General features: G+C 44.9%; 1 protein-coding gene across 1 annotated transcript in view; it reads left to right on the top strand.

The window, feature by feature from the left end:
• Positions 1 to 2,395: 2,395 nt before the first annotated feature.
• Positions 2,396 to 23,678, top strand: part of TMEM267 (transmembrane protein 267) — a 66,007-nt gene continuing 44,724 nt past the window's right edge. Inside the window, exons 1-2 of the mRNA XM_082270001.1 lie at positions 2,396 to 2,526; positions 18,850 to 19,222. Of these exons, the coding sequence (XP_082126127.1) occupies positions 18,911 to 19,222 (312 nt within the window). The 5' untranslated portion in view covers positions 2,396 to 2,526; positions 18,850 to 18,910. The remainder of the gene's footprint in view (positions 2,527 to 18,849; positions 19,223 to 23,678) is intronic.

The raw sequence follows: 23,678 nt of genomic DNA, 5'->3' as shown, positions 1-23,678 counted from the left end.
TGTGCTTTATCAATTCCAAAGTCAGTGCAGCCCTCTACCAGGAAATTCTAGAGTACTTCATGCTTCCCTCTACTTTTTTTTTCTTTCAAGTAGGACTTTGCACCTGCCCACACTGCCAAAAGTACCAATACCTGGTTTATTGATCATGGTATCTGTCAGGGTTTGGACTGGTAGCAGGAGCGGTGCAGGGAGTGGATCCGCTGTGTCAGTGAGGGATTGGCGTGGACCGTACCAGAGGATCGGTTCTAAGTAGATACTGGTTTTCACCAGAGCCCGCCGCAAGGCGGGATGGGCTTGCTGCGGCGGTAACTACCAGGTCGTGTCCTCTGGTAGCGGCTCAACCTCACCGACTGCTGATATAGGCGTAGTACAAGAGGGACAGGCAGAGGCGTAGTCAGACATAGCAAAGGTCAGGGCAGGCAGCACAGGTTCAGAGGCGGTAGTCGTTAGCAAAGGGTTCGGCAACAGGCAAAGGATAACACAGGTAACGCTTTCACTAAGGCAACAAAGATCCGGCAAGGGCAAGAAGGGGCAGGTCACTTATATATGAAACAGGAAACAGAGAACAGGAAACAGAGAACAGGAAACAGAGAACAGGAAACAGGAAGGGAGGTTTGGACTAGGCACCAATTACTGGTGCACTGGCCCTTTATATTTCAAACAGCCGGTGCAGGGACGTGCACGCCGGGAACCACGTGAGCGGGGAGCGGAGGAGAGAGCCGAAGCGGGCACAGGTGAGTGGATCTGGGACGAACGCCGCGAGCGCTCCGGTCCAGGAGCAGGGATCGGATCGCTCAGCGTTACAGTATCACTGTGTTTGATTGGCCAGCAAACTCGTCTGACCTAAATTCCATAGAGAATCTGTGGGGTATTTTTAGGAGGAAGATGAGAGACACCAGACCCAACAATACAGATGGGCAGAAAGCCACTAGCAAAGAAACCTGGTCTTCCATAACACCTCAGCAGTGCCACAGGCTGATCACCTCCATGACACGCCGCATTGATGCAGTAATTCATGCAAAAGGAGCCCCGACCAAGTATTGAATGCATCCTATACTGTACATGGACATACTTTTCAGTAAGCCAACATTTCTGTATTAAATATCCTTTTTTATTATTGGTCTCATGTAATACTCTAGTTTTCTGAGATTCTGAATTTTGGGTTTTCACGAGCTGTAAGTCTAATCATCAAAATTAAAAGAAAGAAATGCTTGAAATATATCACTCTGTGTGTAACTCATCTATAAAAAAATATATGAGTTTCACTTTTTGAATTGAATTACTGAAATAAGTTAAAGCGGAGTTCCGGGCACAAAAACATTTTTTCAATGAACATACCCCCGGGACAGTCAGGGCTAGTACATTCCACAATGGCTAGCCTCTGATCTGTCCCGGTTCGCACTTACCTGCAAGAAGAAATACTCACTTATAAAATTTCTTCCACAGCGTTGCCATCTCTGTTGTGGGCAGCTGAAGCCAGCGCGATCCTCTTCTGCGTCCTCTTCCGCGTCATCTTCTCCCAGAATGCGCCTGCACCGGCCCCTCTCGTCACTTCCGGCGCGGCGCCGCATTCCTACACAGCTTCTGGGCATGCCCAGAAGCTGTTCAGCAGGGAATGCCTCGTTGCACCAGAAGTGACGAGCCGGGCCGGTGCAGGCGCATTCTGGGAGAAGATGACGCGGAAGAGGACGCAGAAGAGGATCGCGCTGGCTTCAGCTGCCCACAACAGAGATGGCAACGCTGTGGAAGAAATTTTATAAGTGAGTATAGTGGATCGTCGGAGGTGAATGGATCGTCGTAGGTGAGTGGATAGTCGGAGGTGAATGGATAGTCGGAGGTGAATGGATAGTCGGAGGTGAATGGATAGTTGTAGGTGAGTGGAGTATTGTCGCTGTGACTGTGATGTTGGCGGTAACTTCCTCTTACAGACATGTGATTACATTGGTGGTGTGCAGGGGAGGGGGGATCGGTTTTCATCTTTTTTGCTATTTTTATTGTTTTGTATTTTATTTTTTTCTTTATTGTTATTATGAAGGGACTAACAAGCTCCCTGTGTGATGGTATTGGGCAGTGACAGGTCCTCATTATTGAGATATCACATATCAGGGTGTCTATGAGCCCCCCGATGTCTCTCCTGCACATAACCGGACACAGCCCGTTACACCGGGGACTATCTCTGCTCCCATATTTATAACATCCGGGGAATTACAGATGAGGAGCCGGAAACACTCCGGGATCTCCGGATTCATACACAGTGACAGGCGGCTGTCTGATCAGCATGAAGGACTCTGCAGTAACACCTCCTATATGGGCGGGGTTAGGTGAGTGGCTCACCCTTACATCCAATAGCACGTTCAACAGGAGCGGCCAATCAGAGCTGGGTATTGGGGCCAATCCTCAAACCTTTCCCGGAAGAACACCGGACAGGTGCGGAGAATCATCTGTGTGAGAGGAGCTCCGTGTGTTCTGTCCATAGGGGGCCCTTCCTCTCCGGGGCCACAGTCTGAGCTGTATGGAGGGCTGGAGGTAAGGAGCCGCTCTCAGCGTGACACAGGGAGACTCATAGCCGGGAGAGCGGGCTGTGCTATTCCATGTACAGGGGGCCCCGGGGACCCCCCCCCCCCTCACCACACCCCCCCCCCCCTACATTACCCGGATCAGGGCTGTCACTCTTCTCTCATCATTCTGTCCTATGGAGGAGGGGGAGACTCACACCGACCGTGCAGGGATCATCACCCCCATCAACATCCTCTCCAATAATAACTATAATAATATTAATATTGCTAATAGTATTCTTTATATTTTTATTATTTTGAGTATACTATTATTCCTGTTATTATTGCTAATATTATTATTACTTGTTTTTATTCCTACTCCATTTTTTTCTATTATTATTCCTAATTTTATTATCTATTATTCCTAATATAATTGCTAGAATTCTTACTAATATATTTATTAATCCTAATATTATATATATATATATATGATACAATCATTTTTAAATGTAATGCACAATTCTGGTTAACTTTTACTTTAAATGGAATTGTAATGCCTTATATTACCTCCAGTTTATCAAAAACACCTGAAAATGATACGCTCAGGTGTGAATGCAGCCTTAAAATTTACTTCCTTCTCTTGCCCAGGGCTACATGTCCCATGATGCATTGCACCTCTCACATTCCATTCACAAGTCCTCAGGCACTTACTGACATGTATTAGCGTTGTGCTGCACTGTATACTGACATGTATGGGCCGTGTACTGAGCTGTACTTGTGCTGCACTGTGTATACTGACATGTATGGAGGGTGTACTGAGCTGTATGTATGCTGCACTGTGTATACTGACATGTATGGAGAGGGTGTACTGATCTGTATGTATGCTGCACTGTGTATACTGACATGTATGGAGAGGGTGTACTGATCTGTATGTGTGCTGCACTGTGTATACTGACAGGTATGGAGAGGGTGTACTGATCTGTATGTGTGCTGCACTGTGTATACTGACAGGTATGGAGAGGGTGTACTGATCTGTATGTGTGCTGCACTGTGTATACTGACAGGTATGGAGAGGGTGTACTGATCTGTATGTGTGCTGCACTGTGTATACTGACAGGTATGGAGAGGGTGTACTGATCTGTATGTGTGCTGCACTGTGTATACTGACAGGTATGGAGAGGGTGTACTGATCTGTATGTGTGCTGCACTGTGTATACTGACAGGTATGGAGAGGGTGTACTGATCTGTATGTGTGCTGCACTGTGTATACTGACAGGTATGGAGAGGGTGTACTGATCTGTATGTGTGCTGCACTGTGTATACTGACAGGTATGGAGAGGGTGTACTGATCTGTATGTGTGCTGCACTGTGTATACTGACAGGTATGGACGGTGTACTGAGCTGTATGTGTGCTGCACTGTGTATACTGACAGGTATGGACGGTGTACTGAGCTGTATGTGTGCTGCACTGTGTATACTGACATGTATGGAGAGGGTGTACTGAGCTGTATGTGTGCTGCACTGTGTATACTGACATGTATGGATGGTGTACTGAGCTGTGTGTGTGCGGCACTGTGTATACTGACATGTATGGATGGTGTACTAAGCTGTATGTGTGCGGCACTGTGTATACTGACATCTATGACATCTATGGAGAGGGTGTACATGTATGGAGAGGGTGTACTGAGCTGTATGTGTGCTGCACTGTGTATACTGACATGTATGGAGAGGGTGTACTGAGCTGTATGTGTGCTGCACTATGTATACTGATATGTATGGTCAGTGTACTGAGCTGTATGTGTGCTGCACTGTGTATACTGACATGTATGGACAGTGTACTGAGCTGTATGTGTGCTGCACTGTGTATACTGACATGTATGAAGGGTGTACTGAGCTGTATGTGTGCTGCACTGTGTATACTGACATGTATGGACGGTGTACTGAGCTGTATGTGTGCTGCACTGTGTATACTGACATGTATGGACGGTGTACTGAGCTGTATTTGTGCTGCACTGTGTATGCTGACATGTATGAAGGGTGTACTGGGCTGTATGTGTGCTGCACTGTGTATACTGACATGTATGTAGAGGGTGTACTGAGCTGTATGTGTGCTGCACTGTGTATACTGACATGTATGGAGGGTGTACTGGGCTGTATGTGTGCTGCACTGTGTATACTGACATGTATGGAGGGTGTACTGGGCTGTATGTGTGCTGCACTGTGTATACTGACATGTATGAAGGGTGTACTGAGCTGTATGTGTGCTGCACTGTGTATACTGACATGTATGGAGGGTGTACTGGGCTGTATGTGTGCTGCACTGTGTATACTGACATGTATGGAGGGTGTACTGGGCTGTATGTGTGCTGCACTGTGTATACTGACATGTATGTAGAGGGTGTACTGAGCTGTATGTGTGCTGCACTGTGCATACTGACATGGATGGTGTACTGAGCTGTATTTGTGCTGCACTATGTATACTGATATGTATGGTCAGTGTACTGAGCTGTATGTGTGCTGCACTGTGTATACTGACATGTATGGACGGTGTACTGAGCTGTATTTGTGCTGCACTGTGTATACTGACATGTATGGAGAGGGTGTACTGAGCTGTGTGTGTGCGGCACTGTGTATACTGACATGTATGGAGAGGGTGTACTGAGCTGTATTTGTGCTGCACTATGTATACTGATATGTATGGTCAGTGTACTGAGCTGTATGTGTGCTGCACTGTGTATACTGACATGTATGGACGGTGTACTGAGCTGTATGTGTGCTGCACTGTGTATACTGACATGTATGGACGTTGTACTGAGCTGTATGTGTGCTGCACTGTGTATACTGACATGTATGGAGGGTGTACTGAGCTGTGTGTGTGCTGCACTGTGTATACAGACATGTATGGAGAGGGTGTACTGATCTGTAAACAAATAATGCATTCTGTATGCAGGCCAACTAATCAGCTGAGCAACTACCGATTAATCTATTATGAACGTAGTTGACAACTATATTCATAATTGATTGTGTTGATTTGGCTCGGTTCATGCATGTCCGGGTGCGGTTTTGTTCAGGTGCGAGATTCAGGTGCTAATTTTTACTTGAATTTACACCTAAACTGGATCCAGAATCGCACAGGACCCTTTTCAGAAACGGACTGTGGCCGCCCCGGACATGTGTGAGCCGGCTCCATTGACAGCCGGTCCGATTTACATGTTATGTGAATCAGTTGTGGAGATCACTGCTGTTCAGATACTTTCCATGCTTTACTCTTTATACCCACAGGTGCGATCACTACTTCCCTCATTCAACCCCACCACTATAGACGAGGTTGCTAAACTACTTGATAACTTCCACTAAACTACCTGCCCTCTGGATCCTGTTCCCTCGCAAATGCTACCTTCACCCTCTGGCCCTATTCTACGCTCTCTAACCCACATCTTCAATCTCCCCCTCTCTTCTGGCATCTCCCCCAACTCTCTAAAACAGGGGTGGGGAACCTTTTTTCTGCCAAGGGCCATTTGGGTATTTATAAAATCCTTCGGGGGGCCGTACAAAATTATCAACTTAAAAATGTGCCTGTTATATTTGGTCAAACATTTAATTAACTCACCCCTAATGTAATAGGCTGCAACTGCTTCTGTTTGGTGAGGTGTGTGATGTTAGCTGGTATTGATGATGTTGCTACTTGCAACTGGTTTTCCAGGTTTGTGTTGGTCACTCTGGAGCGCAGTTGACTCTTTGTGGTGGTAAGTTTTGAAAAGAACTGCTGGTTGGTACTGCTGGTGGGTAAAGCTGGCTGGTAGTGCTGGTGAGTACAGCTGGCTGGTACTGCTGTGGGTACTGCTGGCTCTGGCTGGTACTGCTGTGTGTGTGCTGCTGGCGGGAAATGCTGGCTAGGAGAAGCGTAGCGTGCAGTGGCGCTGCACTGGAGGAAGAGGCGATGTTTCCTGTATTGGTCACAGGCGGAGTGCATTTGATATCACTCCGCCTGTGACTCACTCAGACTGTCAGAACGGAGCCGGAACTATACAGGAAGCATCGGCTCCGTTCTGACAGATCAGCTGAGACACAGACTCAGCTGCACGGGGGGCCGGACCAGATGTCTTTGCGGGCCGCATACGGCCCTCGGGCCTTAGGTTCCCCACCCCTGCTCTAAAACATGCACTAGTCAGCCCCATACTTAAAAAGCCCTCACTGGACCCAACCGATCTGAACAACCTACGCCCTATTTCCTTGCTCCCCTTTTCATCCAAACTCCTTGAACGTCTGCTCTACAACCGACTCTGCGACCACCTTGCCGAGAATAGCCTCCTTGATCCCCTTCAGTCTGGATTTCGGCCTCAACACTCCACTGAAACTGCTCTCCTAAAACTGACAAACGATCTGCTAACTGTCAAAACCAATGGACACTATTCTATACTCCTACTCCTGGACTTTTCTGCGGCCTTTGATACGGTTGACCACCCCCTCCTCCTCAAAAAAACTCCTCCACGCCTTTGGTCTCCGTGACTGTACTCTTCACTGGTTCTCTTCCTTCTTATCCAATCGCACCTTCAGCATTACTTACAATTCTACCTCCTCCTCCTCTTCCTTTCTCTGTTGAGGTCCCCCAAGGCTCTGTTCTTGGACCCCTCCTATTTTCAATCTACACCTCCTCTCTGGGTCAGCTGATAGCCTCCCATGACTTCCAATACCGTCTCTATGCTGAAGATACCCAAATCTATCTATCCACCCCTCAGCTCTCTCCCTCAGTCTCCTCACTTATCACTAATTTACTATCCGCTATATCAGTCTGGATGTCGCACCACTTCCTCTATCTCAATCCATCCAAAACTCAACTTAGTTTTTCCTCCACCACGTGCCTCTTCCCCAAATCTCTCTGTCAATATCGATGGCACAACAATCGGCCCTTCCCCCGCATGCCCAGGTCCTAGGTGTTGTCCTGGACTCTGAACTCTCCTTCAAGTCCCACATCCAATCACTGTCCAAATCTTGCCGCCTCAACCTCTGCAACATCTCCAAAATACGCCCCTTTCTAACCAAAGACACAACAAAGCTCTTAGTTCACTCCCTGGTCATCTCGCTCCTCGACTACTGCAATTCCCTTCTCATTGGCTTACCTTTACACAGGCTATCCCCCCTTCAATCCATCATGAATGCTGCCAGACTCATCCACCTCACCAATCGCTCAGTGTCCGCTGATCCTCTCTGTCAATCCCTCCACTGGCTTCCGCTCACCCAACGAATTAAATTCAAAATACTAACAACACCCCTCTCTCTCTCCGCTGGTTCTCGGCACACCGGATCCCTTCAGCTCAACTCGGCACTCTCTGGATTTCTCAGGCGATACATCCTCTTCCTCAGACAGGAGGAGAGACAGCCGCACTCTCCCTCCTGGGACTCTGCTTCCCACCAAAGACCACAAGTCTCGTGCCCCCTTCAGACTTATACCCCTCCCCAGAATCCTCTGCGTCAAAATCTGCCTTCCGGGGTAGATGCAAGTCCGAATGTATCTCTGGTTGGGTTTCTTCCACTGCCCTATCAGAAGCATCTAATAGAGCCAGTGGGGAGACTCCCCTCTCAGGAGACACACTTGGAAACCATGACAACCTACCTAGCAAAAGAAACCTGGCCCTGCTGTTAGGCAGAGAAGGCACCTACCTGTAGGGTGTTTACCTAGCACCTACCTGTAGGGTGCTACAGTTACATAGTTAGACTTACTTGCTGGTCTCGGGAGGCAAATCTGGTCCTGTATTCCGGCTGGATCAGAAAGTGGTAGCAGCCTGTGTACTGAATGTGGTCAAACTTGTTTTTCACGAGCGTCTTTGGAGGTTTTTATTTTCCTGTGTGTGTTCCTTTTTTTTGCAGTGCAATGCTATTTGCATTTAAAGTGACCACATAACTTGAACCCCTGTGCCATTCCAGCTAAGCAACCCTGTTTAGAGAAATGGAATCTTCCTTTAGTTAATCACTTGCCCACTGGAACACTCCCTCCCCCCCCCCCCCCCCCAATGACAGGCTATTTATTGCTTTTTGGCGCTGTCACCTTAACTGACAATTGCGCAGTCATGCAACGCTGTACCCAAATTAAATTTGTATCCCTATTTCACACACACAGAGCTTTCTTTGGGTGGTATTTGATCACCACTGGGCTTTCATTTTTTGTCTTATCACAGCACAGCCGACACGTGCGGTCTCCCAACCCAGAAGAGCTGGATCACGTATTAAAAAAGTGAGCCAGCGCAGGAGAGCCGTTCTGCCACCATACTGAGCCAGCGCAGGAGAGCCGTTCTGCCACCATACTGAGCCAGCGCAGGAGAGCCGTTCTGCCACCATACTGAGCCAGCGCAGGAGAGCCGTTCTGCCACCATACTGAGCCAGCGCAGGAGAGCCGTTCTCCCGCCATACTGAGCCAGCGCAGGAGAGCCGTTCTCCCGCCATACTGAGCCAGCGCAGGAGAGCCGTTCTCCCGCCATACTGAGCCAGCGCAGGAGAGCCGTTCTCCCGCCATACTGAGCCAGCGCAGGAGAGCCGTTCTCCCGCCATACTGAGCCAGCGCAGGAGAGCCGTTCTCCCGCCATACTGAGCCAGCGCAGGAGAGCCGTTCTCCCGCCATACTGAGCCAGCGCAGGAGAGCCGTTCTGCCACCATACTGAGCCAGCGCAGGAGAGCCGTTCTGCCACCATACTGAGCCAGCGCAGGAGAGCCGTTCTGCCACCATACTGAGCCAGCGCAGGAGAGCCGTTCTCCTGCCATATTCCTAATGCATGCGGTGGTTGGCAAGTGGTTAATAAGTTCTAAAACTGTTAACATGCAGTAACTAACAGAAAGCTACTGTAGTAAGGATGGAAAATATGAAAACTAGATGCTTGGCATGTGATATTGGCTTTAGTAGTAATATTATAAAGGATTTATTTAGCACAAACAGTTTACACAGCATTTTACAACGTTAGGGCAAATTCTAAATGGGAGTCTCAAGTGATACAAGAGGTAATAACTGTGGAGGATGAGCTGATAAAGAAAATGAAAGAACAGTTTTTAGGTGGAGCCAGGATAGTCTTCTCTGAAGAAGTTTTTTCAGGGATTGCGTAAAAGTGGATAGAGTAGGAGATAGTCGGACAGATTTGAGTAGGGAGTTCCAAAGGATAGGGGAGGCTCGGGAGAAGTCCTGGAGGAGAGAATGGGAGGAGGTAACGAGGGAACTAGAGAGCAGGAGGTCTTTGGAGGAACAAAGAACAGTTTGGTTGGAATTTTGAGACAAAATTAGTGATGTAGTTGGGGGCAGAGTTGTGGATGGCTTTGTAAGGTATTGTTAGTATCTTGAATTTAATTTGTTGGGTGAGTGGCAGCCAATGGAGGGATTGGCAGAGAGGTAGCAGATGCTGAGCGGTTTGTAAGGTGGATGAGTCTGGCAGCAGCATTCATGATAGACTGAATGTGGGATAGCTTATTTTAAAGGTAAGCCAATGAGGAGTTACAGTAGTCGAGAGGTAACCAGGGAGTGGTTTAGGAGCTTTGTGGTGTCATTGGTTAGGAAGAGATGTACCGGTCTTGGTTTCAGCTCCAGATTGACGTATCTGCCAGCCTCGCCGTGACCGAGAGTAATCCCTCAGGTGTGATCCTCTTTACTGAGGAACCCTGAGCAGTAACGGGTGTGGGCATTCCCCAGAATAATGTCCATGTATAATACTGCACACAATCCGAACAAAGAAAATAAACCACTACTGGGCTTTAACCACTTCAGGCCCGGAGGGTTCGCCCCCCCCCCTCTTCGTGACCAGGCCTTTTTTTGCGATATGGCACTGCTTTACTTTGGCTGACAGTTGCGCTGTCGTGCAGCGCTGTACCCAAGCAAAATTTATGTTCTTTTTTTTTCCCCACAAATGGAGCTTTCTTTTGGTGGTAGTTGATCACTTCTGTGGTTTTATTTTTTGTGCTGTAAACAAAAAAAAAAAAAAGGCCAACAATTTTGTGGGGGGGGGGGGGGGGAGAATATAACATTTTTACATTGCGTATAAAACTTACCCAATAAATGTAAAAAAAGCTAATTTGTTCATCGATTTAGGCCAGTATGCATTCTGCTACATGTTTTTTGGTTAAAAAAAAAAAATCCTAATAAGTGTATAATGATACACTTGGGCAAAAATGATTTATGGAATTTCTATTTATTTTTTAGTGTTTTTACTAGTAATGGTGGCGATCAGTGATATTTTTAGCGGGACTGCGACATTGCAGTGGACAAATCTGACACGAAGTGACACTTTTTGGGAAGAAAAAAAAAAAGGAAGGGATGTATTTTGGAAATGTTGCGGTGGTGACAAGCTTTGAACACTGATTGGATGTGGCGCTGAAAGGGAGAGTTCAGAATCCAGGATAACGCCTAACTCCCTGGCATGCGGGGATGGGTTATTGGTTGTGCCATGCCATTGATCTTGACAGAGAAGTCTGTAGCCATGTTGGGCGTAGGGTCGCCTCCTCATCCCTTTAACCTCCCTGGCGGTATTTCCGAGTGTGGCTCGGGGTGGGATTTCACTGCCATAAGCGGTAACCCTGAGCCACACCGCCTGGGAGCATCGCTGGATCCTTGTAGAGCAGGGGCGGGGAACCTTTTTTCTGCCAAGGGCCATTTGGGTATTTATAAAATCATTCGGGGGCCGTACAAAATTATCAACTTAAAAATGTGCCTGTTATATTTGGTCAACATTTAATTAACTCGCCCCTAATGTGATGGCCGCAACTGCTTCTCTTTGGTGAGGTGTGTGATGTTAGCTAGTATTGATGATGTTGCTACTCGCAACTGGTTTTCCAGGTTTGCATCGGTCAGTCTGGAGCGCAGTCGAATTTGTGGTGGTAAGTTTTGAAAAGAACTGCTGGCTGGTACTGCTGGTGGGTACAGCTGGCTGGTACTGCTGGTGGGTACAGCTGGCTGGTACTGCTGGCTCAGGCTGGTACTGCTGGCTTGTGCTGTGGGTACTGCTGGCTGGTACTGCTGGCTCAGGCTGGTACTGCTGTGGGTATTGCTGATTCAGGCTGGTACTGCTGTCTGGTACTGCCTTGGGTACTGCTGGCTGATACTGCTGGTACTGCTATGGGTACTGCTGGCTGGAACTGCTGACTCTGGCCGGTACTGCTGTGAGTACTACTGGCTCTGGCTGGTACTGCTGTGGTTACTGCTGGCTCTGGCTGGTACTGCTGGCTCTGGCTGGTACTGCTGGCTCTGGCTGGTACTGCTGGCTCTGGCTGGTACTGCTGTGAGTACTGCTGGCTCTGGCTGGTACTGCTGTGAGTACTGCTGGCTCTGGCTGGTACTGCTGTGAGTACTGCTGGCTCTGGCTGGTACTGCTGTGTGTGCTGCTGGTGGGAAATGCTGGATAGCAGCGGTGCCGCGCTGGAGGCAGAGGCGATGTTTCCTGTATTGGTCACAGGCGGAGTGCATTTGATATCACTCCGCCTTTGACTCACTCAGACTGTCATAACGGAGCCGGAACTATACAGGAAGCATTGGCTTAATTCTGACAGATCAGCTGAGAATCAGACTCAGCTGCATGGGGGAGTCGGACCAAATGACTTCGAGGGCCGCATACGGCCCCCGGGACATAGGTTCCCCACCCCTGTTGTAGAGGGTTACTTACCTTGTCGCCGGGATCCCTCGATGTGTCCCTTCGGCATACGGCAGCCGGATCTTCCGCCTGATGCTTGTGAGCCCCGACTCCTGTCTCCTGTGACGCGACGCTCGCAGGGGGGTGGAACCAGCGGCAAATTTGAAAAATAAAAAAAAACAAACACACTAATTTCATTACAAAATAAATTGATATTAGTTTGCCCCCCCATTGCCCTTTCCTGCAGTTTTACTTGTGTGTGTGTGTGTGTGTGTGTGTGTGTGTGTGTGTGTGTGTGTGTGTGTATTTTACACACCCATCATTCCTCAGTTGGTTTTCCTGCACGTATCACTTTATTTTAAATTGATTTGTTTGGATCTTTTTCACTTATGGACATTGTTGTTCACGTATTAGCGCACTTTTGTAACCTATTTCATATGTTACCTATTTTTTATATATATATATATATATATATATATATATATATATATATATATATATATACTTTAACTTGTTTATTATATTATAATTTTTGTGTTTCAAACTGTATCATACCCGAGATGTTATAAAGAAGAACGCACAGTAAAAAAAAAAATAATTGGTTTGGGCTGCTCGTCCTTAAAGCGGAGTTCCACCCATTTTTAATAGTTTGGAATACATAGATCTATGTAATCCCCTTTTAAAACGGCTTTTACCAATGGAAACTTTTTTTTTTTATTTTTTGCTAGTAAATATCTTAATTTCTGCTTTATTCCTCCTCTCCTCACTTCCGGGTCCGGTCGGCGATGACGTCATTCGGCGATTCGCAGTGATTGCTGGGATGTATTCCATTCCAGAAGTCTCGCAGGAGCTGAGCTGTACTGAGCTGTACCTGCCCCGCCTCCGCCCCGCCTCCTCTCATTGAGTTGTATTGCATGCAATGTATTCAGGCCGTTCTCTGCCCAGCCTCCGCCCCGCCCCCTCTCAGTGAGCTCAGTAAGGATATAATGATTTCAGTCCTCATTCACTGAGAGGAGGCGGGGCGGAGGCGGGGCAGAGAACGGCCTGAATACATTGCATATAATACAACTCAATAAGAGGGGGCGGAGGCGGGGCAGAGAACGGCCTGAATACATTGCATACAATACAACTCAATGAGAGGAGGCGGGGTGGAGGCGGGGCAGAGAATGGCCTGAATACATTGCATACAATACAACTCAATGAGAGGAGGCGGGGCGGAGGCGGGGCAGGCACGGCTCACTACAGCTCAGCTCCTGCGAGATTTCTGGAATGTAATACATCCCAGCACACACTGCGAATCGCCGAATGACGTCATCGCCGATCGGACCCGGAAGTGAGGAGAGGAGGAATAAAGCAGAAATTAAGGTATTTACTAGCAAAAAAAAAAAAGTTTCCATTGGTAAAAGCCATTTTAAAGGGGATTACATAGATCTAAAGTTCCAAAAATGGGTGGAACTCCACTTTAAGAATTACATGCAAAATAATGGTACCGCTTTCAGCGCCTAAAATTGGAAAGAATCATACCGCCAGGGAGGTTAAACCAGGACACGCATTAATTACACAGGTTTTGTGGCTGATTAAGGTGGTAATTAAACTCGGTGCCTGATGTGCATTATATCTGCTTCAGAACCTGTGTGATTAGGATGTGTCCTGGATTAAAGGGATGAGGTGGCAACCCTAGTTGGGCGCCACTTTTTCTTTAGTACATACCTGTTTGACCTTGATATGTCCCCGTACTTCCCTATTGAGGCGCAATGCTGTTGCATTTTCTGTCTAGCTCAAGTATCTGTGACTTCTCTAGTTCTTTCCCTGTTGAAAGATGTTCACTTCCTTTATTCTCTGGAAGCTGCCCCAAGTTTTTTTATTTTTTTTTTCTAAATGCATTTTTATATGAATTGGTATTATTTCACCTGACTTTCACCCTGTCTCCTAGATTGCAGCCCCCCCGCAAGTGAGGATTTTTGTTTCCCCCAAAGTTTAGCTTTAAAGTCTTAGTTCACCTTCTTCTTGTGAAAAAAAAAAAAAATAATAATAATAAATGCACATCTATTTGCAGGTTAAAAAAAATAAAAATGTGCATTTATTATCTTTTTTTACTCTGCAGCCTGTAAAGCTGATCACAGGTGCAATGCCATGATCCTGGAGATTCTCAGTTGGCAGTCTTATAACTCCTGTACCTCCATGCCCCCTATACGGGCAGACAGTTGCTAAAGTCTAGGAAGAATTGGTGAACTACAAGAGCGTGCTCACCAGCCTCCTCACAATTCATTGAGAACTACAGGCCATCTGCCACAATGGTAGTTGTAGTTCATTCATTCACAGGAAACTGAATGATGTGGCCGTATGGGCAGAGCCCAGTATGGCCATGCTGTTTTTGTACTGTGACAGCGGGTGCAGGGAGAGATTCCCCCCTTTAGGTGTCACAATGAAGGAATCAGAGGAGTGCATGCAGGTGCTGATTGGTAACATGTTACATGTTAAACCCTAAATACAGGTGTAACTTGTTACCGGAAGTGAACGTATCCTTTGATAACATCTGATGAAATTCCTAACTAGACTATGTTTCCTACATTTGCCTGAAGTTCCACTTTAATACAAAAAGGTTATATAACAGATAGCATGCAAGAGGTTTCCTAAAGCAGAGAGAGGATTTACATTAGCCGTAATATTAATGGACAGGCAGAGGACTGTAGCATTAATTACATTCTATACCAGGATGATGAGGGAAATGGATGGGAGCAGAGAGCAATAAAATAGAAGAAAACAAGGCCGTGTCTTCTGTCTGTAATTCAAGGTCATTAATAGGAGAAGAATGTAGGATAGATCAGTGGGCACCTGAGTCACTGTGCGGCTAATTAAATGGAGTGCCGGAAATCGTGTATTACAGCTGCACTGCCCTCATTTACCAGCTTGATATATCCCCGCAGTGATTAATGGGTTTATACAGCCACCCTCCATATCCTGGGCAATGAATATTCATTTCTAGAACTCCACTCATCTCATATGTTAAATGATCCATTTTGTAATTTAATGTTATTAAACAGAGCCTCTTCATTCTCCATCAAGCTGTGTGTTTTCTAAAAGAGAGCCTGCGTACATTTCACTACTTACAGTAGCTCACCTTTCTGCTAAGCACAGTGATGCACTGTATATGTTCTTAATTGCACGCTATTGCAAATCACAATGCACGGCTGCTCTGCTCTGTGTTGTAGAAAATACATTTCCATGTTTCGTGCATTGCACACATGAACGCATGCACTGCATCCCTGGTGATAGATTTTATGGTTATCTGTGTATTATATACACAGTTTGAGGAGACAGCCTGGCCATTGAGAATACTAGCTCAGTCCCTCCTCCTATAACGTGCTATTTTTCTCTGAGGTCCTATGTATTTCATTGTGAATGGCAGTCCAGTGTCATGTAAAGTAGAGCCCAACACATGCTATATGCATTGTGGTGTGCTACATTGCTAAAAAAAACAAAAAAAAAGTCACGTACTTCTTCTTCTTCTTCCTTTTTTTTTTTTTTTTTTTTTTTTTTAATATCCCATTTGGGGGTGTTTTGGCAGCCTGCTCATAATAAATAGGCTGCCTTGATGGGCGTTATGGCACATGTTAATAAGAACTGTGTTAACTTTTGCATTTATACAATGGAATGTTTAAAGTAGAATTCCTGCCTAACATTAACTATACTTAAAAACCGAGAACGCATTAAGGTAAAAAAAATAAAAAAGTAGACTTTAGAACAACTTTCAAAAAGTCAGACTTCTGATTTTGGATGGTATATAAACTGCATATAGGTTGCTTTATTCTATCTGCCCCTATTTAAAAATAAATAATTGATAACAGGCATATCAAACTGGTGCTTTTTAGTCTCCATCCCTTTCACCTTCCCTTCCTGGGTGGATAAGCTCACTGACCACTAGGAATCCTCTCCCCTTCCTGGGTGGATAAGCTCACTGACCACTAGGAAGCCCCTCCCCTTCCTGGGTGGATAAGCTCACTGACCACTAGGAATTCCCTCCCCTTCCTGGGTGGATAAGCTCACTGACCACTAGGAAGCCCCTCCCCTTCCTGGGTGGATAAGCTCACTGACCACTAGGAATTCCCTCCCCTTCCTGGGTGGATAATCTCACTGACCACTAGGAAGCTCCTCCCCTTCCTGGGTGGATAAGCTCACTGACCACTAGGAAGCCCCTCCCCTTCCTGGGTGGATAAGCTCACTGACCACTAGGAGGCCTTGGGATGGACAGGGGGCAAGCTTGGCTTTTTCAGAGAAGGTTGCGATTTGCTCCTAACCTCAGCTACCTGTATCTGACTGTTGGGATGTGCTGTGTATGCAACCCCCTACCTTTTTTTTAATCCTATGTTCTACCCAGACAAATGTTCAATTTAAACTGAATAGAACTATGGGCTGTTCTAGATTTTGTAATCGTGCAGCTGGATACTGGAAAACATTTTCTGGCTTCATTCTCGGGGGATTTTATGTAAGTGGCAGTTATTAAATTAATTACGGAAGCACAGTAGTACTGTTGGGTGGATGATTCCCTCTGCACATCTAATGAGCTGCTTTTGTTCTATTCAACAATTTGCTTTTTTTTTTTTTTTTTGCGCTATAAACAAAAAAAGAGCAACAATTCTGGAAAAAATTTTTTTTTTCTTTCTGCTATAAAACATTCCCAATAAAATATGAAATCAATTTTTTTCATCATTTTAGGCCAATTTGTATTCTGCTACATATTTTTGGTAAAAAAAAAAAAAAAATCCCAATACAGTAAGCATATTTTGATTGGTTTGTGTGCAAAAGTTATCACGTCTACAAACTAGGGGGAAGTTTGTTTGTCATTTTTATTTTATACTAGTAATGGCGGCGATCAGCGATTTGTAGTGGGACTGTGACATTGCGGTGGACAGATCGGACCCCTAACTGACATTTTTGGGGGGACCAGTAACATTACTACAGTAATTAACACTAAAAATATGCACTTACTGTAATGAAACTGGCATGGAAGGGGTTAACTCGGGGGCGATCAAAAGGTTAAGTGTATGCCTAGGGGATGTTTTCTAACTGTGAGGGGGATGGGCTTATGGAATCAACATGGAGACCTGTGATCCTAAATAGGAGGATCACAGGTGCTCTGTGCTGATTCTCCTTTAAGGGGGTGTGTCCTATGCCTACATACTTTTTTCTAATAGGTGTCCCTCGTTCCCATCTCAAAGTTGGGAGGTATGCATACACAATTCATTTTCCTTTGTTCAAATTGCATGTTGATCAAAAGAAAATTAATATTTCCCCCATCCATCCACACATTTTAGGTGGATTTGGGAATCCCTCCCCTGGAGCTATTGTATTCTGACAGCTAGGAGGCTTCCCCGCCCTCAGAATACTCATTAGCACTGCTGGCTATAGCCCGCAGCACTGATTAACCGCTTGCCGACCGCCGCACGACTATTTACTGCGGCGGTCAGCCCATCACAGGCAGAGCGACGTAGTACTACCCCACCCCCCCCCCGCGTGACCAGCGGACCCGATGTCCGCTGGTCACTCGGTGATCGTCGGTGCAGAGGGAGAAAGGCAAGCGACTAGTGTAAACAAGCCGCCTGTCATTCTCCCCTGTGTATGAATGGTGATCATACGGTTCTGCTATGTAGGACCATTGATCATTGTTCATACACCTCAAGCCACAGCCAATCGCAGTTAGAATCACGCCCCTAGGGACACACAACCCCTCCCTCTCAAAGTTAACCCCTTCACTGCCAGTGTCATTTTGCAGTAACAGTGCATATATATATAGCACTGATTACTGTAGAAATGTCACTGGTAATCCCAAAAGTGTCAATGTCAGTCAAGGGTCCGATCTGTCCGCCCCAATGTCGCAGTCCCGCCAAAAAAATTGCAGATCGCCGCCATTACGCGTTAAAAAAAAAAAACAACAAAAATGACAAATCTTTCCCTTTTGTTAGTAAACACGATAACTTTTGCGCAAACCAATCAAAATACGCTTTATGCGTTTTTTTTTCCCCCCCCAAACATATGTAGCATAAAACAAATTGGCCGAAAATGTTAAATTTTGATTTTTACTTTTTTTTTTTTTCGGGGAATTTCATATAAAAAAATGTGAAAAATATTGTTATTTTTGCAAAATTGACGCTCTTTCTTTGTTTATAGCGCATGATCAAAAAATCGCACAGGTGATCAAATACCACCAAAAGAAAGCTCTGTTTGTGGGGAAAAAAAGGACATCAAATTAGTTTAGGTGCAGCATCGCACGACCGCGCAATTGTCAGTTAAAGTCACGCAGTGCCGAATCGCAAAATAGGCCCTGGTCAGGAAGGGGGTAAAATCTTCCGGGGCTTAAGTGGTTAAATGAAAAGTTTCCAACAGGCTGGTTATACAGAAGTCGACCAAAAGCTGTACAATCAGCCGGCCCATTGATGGATCGAAATTCGTCCAGTCCCTGCTGAACCGGCCAAATTTCAATCCTCCTATGGCTGGCTCCAATGTGTCAGTTATGAGCGGCGGGAGCAAACTGGTGACATAGCGGCTGCAGGTGAGCTGCGCATATTTAATGCACCGGAAAGATACTACTAGCTATTGAAGAGTGAAGATCATCTGAATGGGAGATGGTACTGCTATGTATTGTTTCTTCTCCCATTTTATATTTTCATTTTTTTTTTTTAATTAACCTGTACTCCTGGAGATGTTTTTTCTTTTCAAAGGTTTCAAATTGGCTCATGGTTTCCTGTGTTTTTCAGAATGAATCACTGTTGAGATGGGCTGGTGGCGACCCGGAGATTTAGTGCCTTCATCGTTGCAATGGCTTCAGAGGTGGAGAAGGCAGACGCCCTCCTCCAGACGTTCAGCGCTGCCTCTGTGGTCTCCAGCTTAGGCCTGGGAATTTTCTGCTTTCTGGCAGACAAAGTGCAGCAAACCTCTTTAATCCAACAAAATGACTGGCTGAGAGCCATGTCTGACAATGCCACCCATGGGGTGATAGGCCTGTGGTCATGGGCCATTGTGATTGGCCTCCGAAAGAGAAGTGACTTCTGTGAAGTTATTCTTGCCGGATTCTTTGCTTGCATCATTGACCTGGATCACTTCTTCCTGGCTGGGTCTCTGTCATTACAGGTAGGTGACTATTTTTTGATTTTTTTTTTTTTTTTTTTTTTTTTTTTTTGTCAAATCTGAACAAAGAATTTTTCAGTCATTATTGTAAAAATTATGTCATCAGCTACAAAAACTGTAGCTGCTGACTTTAAATAAACAGACACTTGCCTGTCCCAGGATCCAGTGCTGTGCTTACCCGTGCCACTTTCTCAACCCGTCTTCGGTCCCCGGCATCCGAACTGTGGACACCCAGCTGTGACAGTTTGCAGCTTCACAGCCAGGTGCCCACTGTGCATGTGTGAGCCACACTGCTCATTGTGAATGTTCTGCAAGTCTACTGGGACCTGTGACAGGTAGGTAGGGGAAGAGGCAATCCAAGCGGGAGTGAGTACCTGTGGGGGAGAAAAAAAAATGCCATTTTCTGAGAGGGGGGGGGGGGCTTAAAGGAGAATTTACCCTTTTAGGTGAAGCTCAACCTTAAAGTGATTGTAAAGGCAGAAGGAGGCATAAGATAACAAAAACCTTCTGTGTGCAGCAGCCCTTCTAATGCCTACCTTAGCCCATCTTTATGCAGCAATGTTGCAAGAGTGTCTATGCTGCTCGAGGCTTCCCTCGCCATTGGCTGAGACAGCAGTGCAGTGCAATAGGCTCCCGCTGCTGTCTCAGTCAGTCAGCCAATCAGGAGAGAGAAGGGGCCAGGCCACAGCTCCATGGCTGAATGGACCCAGGGAGCTGTGACTCGGCTCTGGTGCCCCTATAGCAAGCTGCTTGCTGTGGGCACTCACAGGAGGGAGGGGCCAGAAGCACAGAAGAGAGATCCGAGAAGAGGAGGATCGGGGCTACTCTGTACAAAACTGCACAGAGCAGGTAAGTAAAACACGTGATGTGTGTGTATGTGTATATATATATATATATATATATATATATATATATATATATATATATATATATATATATATATATATATATATATATATATATATATATATATATATATATATATATATATATATATATATATAAATATAAACTTTACAATCACTTTAAAGAAACTCACTCGATTAAAAGAAAAAGGGTGGGGAAAAAAGCTGAATTGGTTTTGGTGTTTTTTTTGCTCCTCTTCAAAACTGGTCATGCATGGAGCGAAATTTGCCAGTTTTTAGCCGGGATCGGACAAATTTAAATCCATGTATGGGCAGGCTGATCTACTGATCCACTTACCCGGAAAGATTCCCCCATCCATATCAAGTGTGTGGATGAAGAAATTGGGTTCTATAGTCCTTCTTCTTTTTTTTTTTTTGTTTGTTTGTTTGTTCAGTTAGTCTGTTTTTGAAATGTGGTGGCAGGGCTTGCATTGCCTCCAGAGTAGAAAATGGTCATTGCTGAATTGGTGGGTTGAGTGTCTAGCCCCACCTCTTTACATCTCCTAACCTTTACCAATGGCCCGTTACTCTGATGGTACCCAATGCATTTACACATATAGAAAGGACCTTTTTATGTTTGGGCAGAATACAAAAAACATTCAGCACTTCTTTGGAATGCATTCACATTTCATTTTTAACCCTTTTGCTGCCAGGTCAGTATGGCATATGGACCCACAGCATTGCTCCCAGCTGACCAGATACGGCCCTGCTATCCCTTCTCCTGCTATAAGTAGTAATGTGCTATTATCTCTGCCACCAAAAATTATTGGCCTAAAAATAGGGTTATGGACATTTTGGCATAGAAAAAAAGGTGGCGATACTGGTCACAGAAAAACGCATGCGATTTTGCCTTGTTTTTGGTGAGTTTTTTTTTTATAGATCATGTGACTCGAAAACAACGCTGGTGCAACAACAGAAGCGCAATGGAGCAGTGTGAAGACATACATAGAATTTAAAGGGATGCATTTTTTTTTTTATTTTTTTTTAGCTTTTCTTGTACTTTTGCATCAGAAAAAAAAAAAAATTCTTCAAAACTGCTTAGTGTGAAAGCAGCCTGTCTGCTGAAAAGGTGCAGGTTATTTGCTGAAAATTTAATTCCTATTCATTTAAATTCATTATATTAAAAATAATATATAATATTATTTTAAACTGCTGATTTTGGTTTTCTGGCAAGTGCATCCTGAATTTCCAGTTTCAGTCTAGAATTTTCATTTCGGTGCACCACCAGCCCCCTTCCTTACCCGAATGAACACCACCATTGGAACCAATTTGCTCCTGTGGTCATTTATGACTGCAGCATAGTAAACATGCGTAGACGGCGCGTACGAATCACGCTCCAAAGGCTACTGACAGGCGGTAATGCCTCTTTACCGCCTGTTTTTTTTAACCTCATTTTTGCCAACAAACACATCGCAACCACGTGCTTTGCACACAGTTGTGAGGTGTTTTCAGCACATTCCTATTGACTTACATGGTGTAACATTGTAACAATTATTTTTGCCGGGCTTGCCGGTGCTGATTGCTACAAGTTGGGTCAACTTTGCCCTGGGCACAAAGCATTCATTATTGGGACGCTCTTAGGTCCAACTCCAAATGCATACACTGATATGCATACTTGCATCTTGTTTCAAGCCAGACCAATGTAAGTATGCAGTAAAGATCATACCTAGAGTTCCACTTTAATGCAGAATGCAAGAGGCATTCTGAGATGAGGGTTACAGTATATGCTTTGGATACTAATCATGGCAGCTGTGTGACATGCGTACAAACGTGTTGGTAATGATGAGGATTAATTATTATTGTATGTATGCTGATTATCCTGAGCAGTATATTGAATGTATACCCTTCTATTCTCATTGTAAAAAGGCTGGGAGAGTTTAGAATGAGATTTTCAAGCTGGAAGTGATTATAATTTCTTAGATTAGTTTTCCTGTATGTGATTGCTGTAGCTTAGCCTGCCAAGGTGTAACATCTGCATGCAGTATAGTGAAGTCTGCTGGGAGAAAGCGTCAGGACTCGGTGATTGGGATCTGCAGGATTCACATAAATTCACATCCAGATAAACAATTCGCTCTGCTTGTGACATTCAAAGAATCCGACATACTAAGATTAGGAGCAACATTGGGGAAGCAGTGTGTAGGAAGGAATGAAAATAGATATCTGATGAGAGGAAAACAGATTGACAGAATGATTGTTGGTTGATATCCATTTACACATCTGTGTAGGTATGTTTTAAAGTGAAGATCCTAGCATACATAGTCCTCCCACACATTTTCCCATTAACAAAAAAAACCCTCCTGACATCTTTTTGTTTTTTTACAACATTCTGATTCCTCCACCTGTATACCTCACTTGCTACCACATTAACCACCTCCATGCCTGAGGGTAAAACAAATGTTCATGCTGAAGCACAATTTTGCTACTAATGCAATTAGTAAAAAAATAGAAATAAAACTAGAGCTATGAGTATGTGTATATATTACACACATGCATATTGTGTGTGAAAAAAAAAGTGTGTGTGTATGTGTATATATATATATATATATATATATATATATATATATATATATATACACACAATCACGGTATATATTATAAATTTTTTTTTTTTTTTTTTTAAATTGTGTGTATGTATGTTCAGGCAGGAAATCTAGGGGACAGTAGAAATTGGGAGGATCATTATGAACTGAGATGCCGAGACATCCAGCAAACCTTTTATTTTGGGCAAAGTACGATTTCACTTTAAAGCGGATGTTGTCTTTCAAAATAAAATTCCATACATGTATTGTGTTAAACACATACTGAGGAATTGACTAATGCCTCGTACACACGCTTCGATAATTGGATGTGAATTTTCGGCCAACGTCCGATCGGCCGATTGTCGGCTTGTTAGTATGATGCTTTCGACAACCGACTCCGACTTTTCGGCCGAATAAAATCTGGTGTGCAGGCTATAAAATTTTTGTTGGCCGTCACCAGAACTGATTGTTCATCAGTCAGTACAGATTTCGGCAGACAAAAATCTGATGAGCAAGACTGGGCATACTCAGAGAAGAAAAAACACACGGAAAGTAAACCAGCGCATGACATCACTTCTGAAGTAGATTTTTGTTGGCCGAGAAAATTTGTGTGCAGTCTAGGCACATTCCAACCAACAAAACACCACTCTGAACAAAAGTCGGACGATCCGTCGGCCGATAATCGTTGCGTGTGTACGAGGCATTTGTTTCTTGCCTACTGCTGGCCCTGCGATGGGCAGGCAGAGAGATCCTCCAGGTCTCCTGTTCTCTGTGCTCTGCTTTTCATGGCCATGGCAGAACAGATCTGATTTCTTCTAATTAAAGTGAACTAAACTGTCAACATTAACTATTATTCCTTATGCTGCTAGCATTAGTAAATAGATAGGATTTTATTTACCTGTTTTGAACATTTTTTTTTTTTTTTTGTTACATTTCTTAAGTTGCTCAGTGTTTTTGGCCTAGGCCAAAATTATGTCTTGCATCCCACGAGTCTTCATGGTAACTTTTTTTTTTTTTTTTTTTCTTTTTTCTTCG

Source organism: Pelophylax lessonae (assembly GCF_965119305.1).
Source record: "Pelophylax lessonae genome assembly, chromosome: 1".
Taxonomy (NCBI): domain Eukaryota; kingdom Metazoa; phylum Chordata; class Amphibia; order Anura; family Ranidae; genus Pelophylax; species Pelophylax lessonae.
Note: the sequence above shows the minus strand (reverse complement) of the source record. Positions and strands in the feature narration are given on the sequence as shown.